This window comes from Sander lucioperca, chromosome 18 (assembly GCF_008315115.2).
Source record: "Sander lucioperca isolate FBNREF2018 chromosome 18, SLUC_FBN_1.2, whole genome shotgun sequence".
NCBI lineage: Eukaryota > Metazoa > Chordata > Actinopteri > Perciformes > Percidae > Sander > Sander lucioperca.
In genome coordinates this window covers 9,225,357-9,235,356 of record NC_050190.1, presented here as the reverse complement: position 1 = coordinate 9,235,356, position 10,000 = coordinate 9,225,357, and the positions used below count along the sequence as shown (strand labels likewise).

The 10,000-nt window shown below is 44.9% G+C and overlaps 1 protein-coding gene across 1 annotated transcript in view; it reads left to right on the top strand.

Annotated features, from left to right (window-relative positions):
* The window catches only part of strn3 (striatin, calmodulin binding protein 3), a 37,248-nt gene that overhangs the window by 9,267 nt on the left and 17,981 nt on the right, over positions 1 to 10,000 (top strand). Inside the window, exons 2-4 of the mRNA XM_031277673.2 lie at positions 7,724 to 7,827; positions 8,675 to 8,748; positions 9,813 to 9,891. Coding sequence (XP_031133533.1) covers positions 7,724 to 7,827; positions 8,675 to 8,748; positions 9,813 to 9,891 — 257 coding nt within the window. The remainder of the gene's footprint in view (positions 1 to 7,723; positions 7,828 to 8,674; positions 8,749 to 9,812; positions 9,892 to 10,000) is intronic.

Genomic DNA, 10,000 nt, shown 5'->3' with positions numbered 1-10,000 from the left:
TCCAGCTGGTCTGGAAGCTGATGTCTTTTTGTCTCACCATAGAAATAAAATGGATAGAAAGGCCATTACCATTCAAATCAACATAGCAGAATGGTCAGAGCAGCAGCTATTTTTATGTGTACAATTGCAATGGTAATGTATAAACTTCGGACATCCGGAAATACGCGCAGCTGATGTTTTGCTGTTGTGGAGAAACGTGCAGTGGAGTAGTAAAGTTACGAGGCAGAGAGCCAGCCGCTGAATGAGTCAAACTTAATGCATCATCCACACAAAGCACATCTATCTCCAGATGAGTAAGTTAACAGCTTTGTCTAACGTTAGCGGTCCCCTGACCTACTGCTGCTGGGTCTAACGTTAGCCGTCTGCTGACCCACTGCTGCTGGGTCTAACGTTAGCCGTCTGACCCACTGCTGCTGGGTCTAACGTTAGCGGTCCGCTGACCCACTGCTGCTGGGTCTAACGTTAGCCGTCTGACCCACTGCTGCTGGGTCTAACGTTAGCGGTCCCCTGACCCACTGCTGCTGGGTCTAACGTTAGCCGTCTGCTGACCCACTGCTGCTGGGTCTAACGTTAGCCGTCTGCTGACCCACTGCTGCTGGGTCTAACGTTAGCCGTCTGACCCACTGCTGCTGGGTCTAACGTTAGCGGTCCCCTGACCCACTGCTGCTGGGTCTAACGTTAGCGGTCACCTGACCCACTGCTGCTGGGTCTAACGTTAGCCATCTGACCCACTGCTGCTGGGTCTAACGTTAGCGGTCCCCTGACCCACTGCTGCTGGGTCTAACGTTAGCGGTCTGCTGACCCCACTGCCGCTGGGTCTAACGTCAAAGAGTACGGGCTTATCTACTAATGTTAGCTACCGACCGTTACCTTGAAACCATCCAGCAAATAGACGGTACCGTAGGGTGGTTTAACGTCACCGCTCATTTTACACACAGTTTAACAACAAAACTAAACGCTGAGTGAACATTTCTAGCTACGTTTTTCATGTTGGTTTTGAGCGGTATGCACCCCCACTAAGACCGCCTCTCCTGCAGCGCGGCGTCAGAGGCAGCGGGACCGTCACCGCAGCGTTCGCTGACGTTAGCTTCTTGTCTCATCTGGGGTCTGATAAACAGTAAATTCATCAAATTCAGTGTCCACAATGCTATTTTCCAGTAAACTGTAGCTGTCATATTTCGTCGCTGTTTGTCACTTTGCCTAAGATTGAGTGACAAGTAGTACTCGCCCTGTTTATTTAGTTGCCATGACTTGGCGAGTGATGAGTGGCTCTGCAGAGTCGTGTAATTACGACTTTATGACATTTCATAAACAGCTGAAGGAGCGTCGGTGTGCGGTGTACATAGCGGAAACCCTGTTGTGCGTCTGCCCTATTTCTGATACTGTAGTGGCAGAAATTTTACTGTGGCGGGCCGCCGCGGTATTATCAACATAGAGGAAACAATTCTGTCCTCAACATCACCACATTGATGTGGGTTTGTTGCTTCAGATTCAGGTCAGAAGAGAAAATAAGATCTGAAAAGAAAGCTACGTGTAGAGTATGTAACAGCTTGGGCTCAAAGTGCAGTGACACAGCAAACATTAACTCAACACGAGACTGACTGACGACCGTCGTGACGGTAGAGTCTGGGTACACGGTACAAATGCTGTACACAAACTGCAGGACAGCAAGTAAAATCAGGCTCCCAGACACACTTTTTAGCATTTAGACATAGCAGCTAGAGGTGCAGCGATGAATCGATTAGTTGTCAACTATTAAATTAATCGCCAACTATTTTGATAATCGATTAATCGTTTGAGTCATTTTTTTATTAAAAAAAATAAGATTTCTCTGATTCCAGCTTAGGGCTGGACGATTTTGGCTAAAATCATAATCACGATTAATCGAATAAGTTACCTCGATTACGATTATTGAATGATTATTTTACATTTTTTTTCTTTCCTTATACTGTAAATATGTTCACGGTTATATTTTCTAATGAAAGAGTGCATCATCTTATCTTTGTGATTCTAAAATAAGGAAACAACACACAGATAAGAAATTGATAACAACTGAACTAAAATCTACAACAGTAGATTTTACGATGAAATAAAAACGTCTTATAAAAAAGTAATTTAAGTTTTAATGTAAAAAAAAAAAAAAAAAGTTTCCTAAAAATGTAGAAAATAAGGGCGTTTTCACACATGAAAGTCCGAACCAAGGTCCGGACCAAGGTCCATGTTTTTGTTACATTGTCTACATTTGATCCGGTAAGTTTTGGTTTCACACTGCAGTTATGCAAGCGCACTAAAGATCTAAACGTGACAAAACTACGTCCTGCCGTCATCACATACGTGAGCTGCGTCTCCAGATACTTATAATTGATTGGTTTGTTGACGGGCTTCCCCGTCCTCTCGTATCCTCTCTCTGTGTCGGAGTTTTTTCAGCTGACTGCTGCTCTCTCCTACTGACTGCTGCTCTCTCCTACTGACTGCTGCTCTCTCCTACTGACTGCTGCTCTCTCCTACTGACTGCTGCTCTCTCCTACTGACTGCTGCTCTCTCCTACGGACTGCTGCTCTCTCCTACTGACTGCTGCTCTCTCCTACTGACTGCTGCTCTCTCCTACGGACTGCTGCTCTCTCCTACTGACTGCTGCTCTCTCCTACTGACTGCTGCTCTCCTCTACTGCCACGGCTCTTTTTTGTTTTGTTGTGATGTTGAGAAGCAAGACACTGGAACTTTCTGGAGAATTTATTCAGAGACAAACGGAAACCTACACAGTAGCCTACATTTACTACCACTTAACAAATAAACTGCTGATGTATTCTCTGCTCTGATAGCCGACAGCTGTCTGCTCTGAGCGCTGACACCGTCACTCTCTCATGTAGTCTACACACTAAGCACCGAGCTATTCCTTAAAGGAGCTTCCCCGGTCTTGTAACACAAGGAGAGCCTGCCAGAGCTTCTTCTATTTGGTCCGAAAGTCCAAACCATCCAAAAAATGCTTTCACACTGTAAACGAACCGGACCATGGTTCAGTTTGGTCCGGACCGAGACCACCTCTTTTGGTCGGACCAAAATTTGGTCTTTTGATCCGGACCGTGGTCCGGGGGAGGTTTCACACCTCTAATTTTGGTTCGGATCAAACTGAAAAGTCCGAAAGTCCGGACCAAATGAGGTAGGTGTGAAAACGCCCTAAATAATAAATGTCCATCATAAGATTAACGGGAACCTGTGGTTAACTGTCTTTTCGGAGTTAAACTCCACAAGCGTGTCCTGCGGCTCTCCGGCTGACACACACACACACACACACACACACACACACACACACACACACACACACACACACACACACACACACGTCCACAGCGCTGCAGGCGAGGCGGGGTCTGTTCTGAGTATAATAAAGCCCCGTCTGTGTTGAGCAAATCATTACGTGAATTACTACGAGAATGGACGTGCATTTAATAAAGGAAAAGTATTAGCATCATCTGTTGTTGTATGCGGCGCTAAGGTCTAGTGACGATGCTATAAAGACCGTTGCCGTGGTTACATCCCTCCCTTACCCCTCCTACCAGTCCCTATGGCCACTTGGCCAGTGGGAATGCAAACGGGAAAAAAGATTTTGGGGGAGAGTAGTTCTTAGAACTGCTTAGAAGTGGACTTTTCCTCTAAAAAGTACAAGTACTATCCGATCGGAAAGCACCTATGGTCGCAGACTGGACGGGGCGGAGTCACGTGACTACACACGCGGCGGCCGTAATATGTTTTAAGGGGAAAGTACATTAACACACAGTGGGTGGCCGCGGAAATATTAATAGGATTAAAAGACCGAAATAACCGACTTGGTAAAATTACGTCGGTTATAGGCTCTGAATTTTGGTTACGATTATTTTTCGATTAATCATCCAGCCCTATTCCAGCTTGTTAAATGTGAATATCTTCTAGTTTCTTCTCTCCTCTGGGACAGTAAACTGAATATCTTTTGAGTTTTGGACAACACGAGACATTTGAGGACGTCCTCTTAGGCTTGGGGAAACTCTGATCCACATTTTTCACCATGTTTTGACAATTTTATAGGTCAAACAACTAATTGATTAATCGAGAAAATAATTGACAGATTAATCGACTATGAAAATAATCGTTAGTTGCAGCCAACAGTGCATCTTGTGGACGTTCTGCGTTGCTTTGCAACGTTTTGTGTCTCTGTGGTAAATTTCCAACTCTTTGTAGTTGTTTTGTGAGTCTTTGTTACCATTGTGTGGTGAATCACGGTGGTTGTTTTGTCTCTTAATCTTGATTTATGGTTCTGAGTTGAATCTACGCCGTAGGTACTGTCACTGCCTGATGTGAGTCGAGTGCAGATGTGAGTCGTGCATGCTCAGATTTAAACTGTTTACGGCATAACGTGTCATACTGAAATTTGTGAAATCCATAAAATAATGAACTTTTCTCTTTACATACAACAACAGAAGATGGAAATCATTTCAAAAACGTTTGATATCTTGCTAACGTTAGCTCAAAACGCCATTCCAGTGACATCCTTTGTTGTGTCTGATTGCTAACTCGTAGCCAGCAGTGAACCAACTTCGTTATGTAGGTCCATTGTTACTGTATTGACATTACAGGCTTGACAAGCCGACCGGACGTGACATGAGGGCGTGGCAGTATCGATGATTCCATTTTTTTTTATTTGAAATTCGAGATTGTAACATAATTTCGATGACACCCTTAATCTTTATTGCTTTGGGTCTCTTTATGGTCATTTTATGTTTTCTTGTAGTCTCTCTGCATCGCTTTGTGGCTCAAAAAGTCATTTAATCCCCATTCAAGTTAGCAAAGCGCTAATTAGGAAGTAGCCGGCTCGACAGGAAGCAACGCCGTCGATCATCCGGGTCATTTTACACGAGGAAAGTTTGACTTTTTTTGGCTTCTTGCACCACTGAGCAACTCCCGCCTCCAATGATGTAGCCATTTCTTATAATACATCCAGAATATGGTGGGTGTGTGTGTGTGTGTGTGTGTGTGAGAGAGTGTGAGAGAGTGTGTGAGAGTGTGTGTGTGTGTGTGTCTCATCAATGTCCTGTAAATGTTCATGACTCACAGTGACATCACTGCTGTGTTGTTATTGGAGGAATCTTTCCTTTTTTGAACAAGCTTCAGACATTTGGTTGTTTACACACATTCTCACACACACACACACACACACACACACACACACACACACACACACACACACGTCTTATGGTATGTCAGAGGAACCTCGGGGAGGGGGGGTTGTGTGGATCTGTGGCTGTCAATCACAGAGCCGTCCAATCAGAGCACGGCTGAGTTACTGCAGTGTGTTATGTAGTCCTCCTCAGTTGGCCAGGGTAGGACCTCTGGTTTCCCCGTCGTCATGGGGACCTTCACTAGAAGAAGTCGCCACCCCCCCGTTTGCGTCCGAGTCCGACCCCCCACCCCCCTTGTTGCCATGGGCACCCTGGCAAAGAGCACCCTGTGTGTGTTTGGGTATAAATAGCTCTCAGTCTCCTCGGCCTTCATCAGTGTTTGGTTTCAGGAGCAGCTGCTCACAGACAGACGGAGAGACAGACAGATGGATGGACACATGGAGAGATAGAAACAGACAGAGACAGGAGAGACAGGCAGATGGACAGACAGACGGATGGATGGACACATGGAGAGAGACAGAGAAAGAGACAGACAGACAGATGAAGAGAGAGAGACAGACAGATGGAGAGACAGAGACTGACAGACAAATGAATGAACGGACGGATGGATGGACACATGGAGAGATAGGAGACAGACAGGAGAGACAGGCAGATGGACAGACGGATGGACACATGGAGAGATAGAAAGAGACAGATGGAGAGACAGAGACAGACAATGATCTCGATTCGATTACGATTATCATGTCTTCGATTCGATATCTCGATGCATCAAATACATTTTTCTGTAAAAGCCATATAGGATATTTAATTCATAGCTTTTCAAGCTTCAACAACCAAACCTTCTGCAGAGCTCTGATACTAAATAAACTGGATATTAAAACTACAGCACTGAGCACACGGCACTTCCTGAATGTGCAAAACATGCCAGAATATGTAAACAGAAAGGTTGTTAGGCCTACATTAAATTATAAACAGAAATAATGGATTATGGCCCGGCCGATTATCGATGCAGCATCGTCCACGATTCCATGCATCCATTATTTGATTAATTTCAACACCTCTACCACCCACCCTGAGAACCCCTTACTGACGACGCTACCCTCAGGGAAAAGACTAAAAATCTATTAGATCCCAAACATCCCGCTTTCTTAACAGCACCTACTGCAGAACCACTCAGCTTCTCAGGCCCTGTTTACACGATGACGCTCGCGGGTGAAAATGAAAAATATTTTATCAGCTGTGCCTTTTGTTTATACGGTGACGGCGTTTTTGGGGCTTAAAAACGCAAAAAAGTGAAACCACCCTCCAGAGTGGAAATCTTAAACGCTCCACCGTAGCGTTCCCGTCTAAAGGGTAAAAACGCAAAAGTCTGAAGACAGCGGTGTGGAGAGAGACGAGAAAAAGGCGTTCAGGTGGTCTGTTGTTACGGAGTAGGCTACAGAAATTATAGGCTCCCATTATCTAAAAGATTTTCAGTGAAATGGCTCAATATTTAAATGATTTTGACAATGTGGATAAGGTTGTTAGAGTTTGATGACCATATGTAGGCTTTTAATTTGAGCCAGAGGGCAGAGGAGGGTCTGCTTCAGCCTCCTCTGCCCGCTGCCTCTCGCTCTCAGCAGGGCTGAAGGGCTGCGAGGCTCAGGATATTGGTAGTGCTCCCGTGGGTGCTGTGCTGAGGCTCATCACGGTCGACTCTGCCGGTCATCATCAGACAAACATGCAGCTCCACCTCCTCGTCTGTCCAGACAAGCTTTTGTTGTTCGCTTCGACATGTTTTGGTTTTGTGCTACTAAGGAGAGAAGTAGAAGGAAGGTTCTACGTAAGCGTGCGGTGTTGTGTGGCAGTACCACCTAGCCGCCTGGCGTGCATACTACATCGAATTTCACACACTTTTGCGTCACCATATGCACGCAGAGTTCCCCCCTCAAAACTCTCGTCTAAATGCGGAATAAAAAGTGAGAATGCAACGCCACTTTTGCGTTTTCTCTTCAGAACGTTTCCGTCTAAACGTAGCCTCAGCTGATCCTCAACACTACAACAACCTCACGGATTCAATGCACTGACACGTTATGAATTGTGGGCTGCCCTTCAGCACTGGCACTTTAATAATACTAATGTTCAGATATTCCCACCTGGGTTCCCATCATGAAGTTTGTTTTTTAACCTATATTTCTTTACATTTTGGTGATTTTTGCACCCAAACAAAAGTCCCATTAGCTGCCAGCAGCAACTATCTGATGCTGAAGCAAACATCTAAACATGGTGGTTATGAAACAACAGCTTGTGTTAGGGCGTCTGTGTTTTTCAGATTTTTTGATGCACATTGCCTCCTTCAGTTTGAAAGGGTTAATGGGTCAGATTCGTATCCCTGCTACGTACAAAGCTGGGTCATGATTTCACCTTTGACTTCTGATAATCGGTTGGTTTGATGACGACATTAATTAACCATCTGTCTGTGTGTGTGTGTCTCTCTCTCTCTCTCTCTCTCTCTCTCTCTCTCTCTCTCTCTCTCTCTCTCTCTCTCTCTCTCCCCCTCTCCCTCTCTCTCTCTCTCTGTGTGTCTGCAGGCGAGGATAGCGTTCCTACAGGGCGAGAGGAAAGGTCAGGAGAACCTGAAGAACGACCTGGTTAGAAGAATAAAAATGTTAGAATACGCTTTAAAACAGGAAAGGTAAGAAACACTGAAGGGGATTCTGGGTCACAACATGAATAACAACATGCTGTTGTCTTACGTCTTCTGAAAGTCTGCCAAAGAGACAGTCCATCAGAGTCATATTTAATATGTTCAGATGTTGTTACATCACAAAGATGATCATTCTAGACCTCATTAAAGGCACTAGATGCCATGATTAACCAGTCCCTCCAGAAAAACGTGATTATGCGATCGCATAATTCAATGCATAATCAGCCAAAGTCTCCATATTTATGCGGGGGCCGCATATTATCCAATACGCCGCACTTTCGCCGTCTTAAATTGCAGATTTCCGCGCAAAATATGCGGGGCTTGCATGATTTCATAATCCCCGCATTTTCATTGCAAAAAAGTCACACATATCTTAGCAGAAAGTTGAAAAATGTTGCGTTTACTTCACACAAGAGCAGCCATTTCCCCCTGTTGCCATGGGAACGTTATGAAGTGACGTAATTACGCGACGTGAACATCATCGAAAAGCTGCAAACCCCGCGATGAAGCCACGATGAAACCACAGTTTTTGCAAGTTCCCGCAATTTCATCGCATAAAATTGCGTAAATATCCCGCATATTCCATCGCATTTTTTAAGAAAACGAGCCGCATAATCAAGGATTTTTGCCCAAAACAATCACAAAAAAACTCTGCATTTTTCTGGAAGGACTGGTTAATACAGGATTTCTTATTTTATGAGAGGTGTATTGATTGTAAAGCGTTGTTAATGTGGAGGATTTTTTGAGATAGATGAGAAAAAGCTTTAAGGAGACTTGAAAAAATATTTGATGTTTAAATCTTCGTAGCTGATGACGAGCTGTGTTTCCTCCTCAGAGCAAAATACCACAAGTTAAAATATGGAACGGAGTTAAACCAAGGGGAGATGAAGATGCCAAGCTTTGAATCAGGTCGGTGATGAAAGAACATGTTGGTCTGTAGTGTCACACAAATACACTTAATACCGTTACTCTCTGATCCTTCTTCTCTCAGCTTTCTGTCCCGCTTTCATCTCCTCTTCCTCCTCCTCTTCTTTCTTCTCCCACGTTTAAAAATCAAACACCGATCCCACTTTTCATCTCCTGACGAGTTCATACACTCATTTTCTTTTCATGTTTGAACTAGCGATTGCTAAGTAAGATTATTCTTTCACTGACTAATAGCTGACTCTCATTAGCTGAATGTTAAGTGTTGTGTTAAGCGCGCACACACACACACCACACACTGTCACACACTGTCTCACACACACACACACACACACACACACACTGTCACACCACACTGTCACACACACACACACACACACACACACTGTGTGTGTGTGTGTGTGTGTGACAGTGTGTGTGTGTGAGACACACTGTCACAAACACACACACACACACACCACACACTGTCACACACACACACACACACACACACACCACACACTGTCTCACACACACACACACACACACACACACATACACACACACACATACATACACTGTCACACCACACTGTCACACACACACACACACACACACACACACACTGTCACACCACACATACGCACACTGTCACACACACATTGTCACAAACACACATACAAACATACACTGTCACACACACACACACACACACTGTCACACACACACACACACACTGTCACAAACACACACACACACACACACACACTCACACACACACTGTCACAAACACACACATACACTGTCACACCACACGCTGTCATACACACACACACAGACACAGGCGGAGCAGTATGTCCTGTATGTCCCTTACACACACACACACACACTCTCACTCTCACACACACACACACTCACTCACTCACTCACTCACTCACTCACTCACTCACTCTCACACACACACAGAGAGACTCACACACAGAGACACACACGCACACACTGTCACACCTCTAACCCAGCAGGTGTATTGATGAGTATTTCCTGTGTTCTGTGTGCGTTTGTCCTGTTAGAAACCAAAGACTCCGAGGTCTCAGCTGTTCCTGCCAACAGTCAGCTCACCTGGAAACAAGGAAGACAACTACTCAGACAGTAAGACCACGTTTCAGTGAGAACTCGTGTGCCTTGACGTGATGGGAAACATCCCCACAATTAGCTTCACAACTAGAACTACATTAATGTAACTTTTGTACAGGTCAGA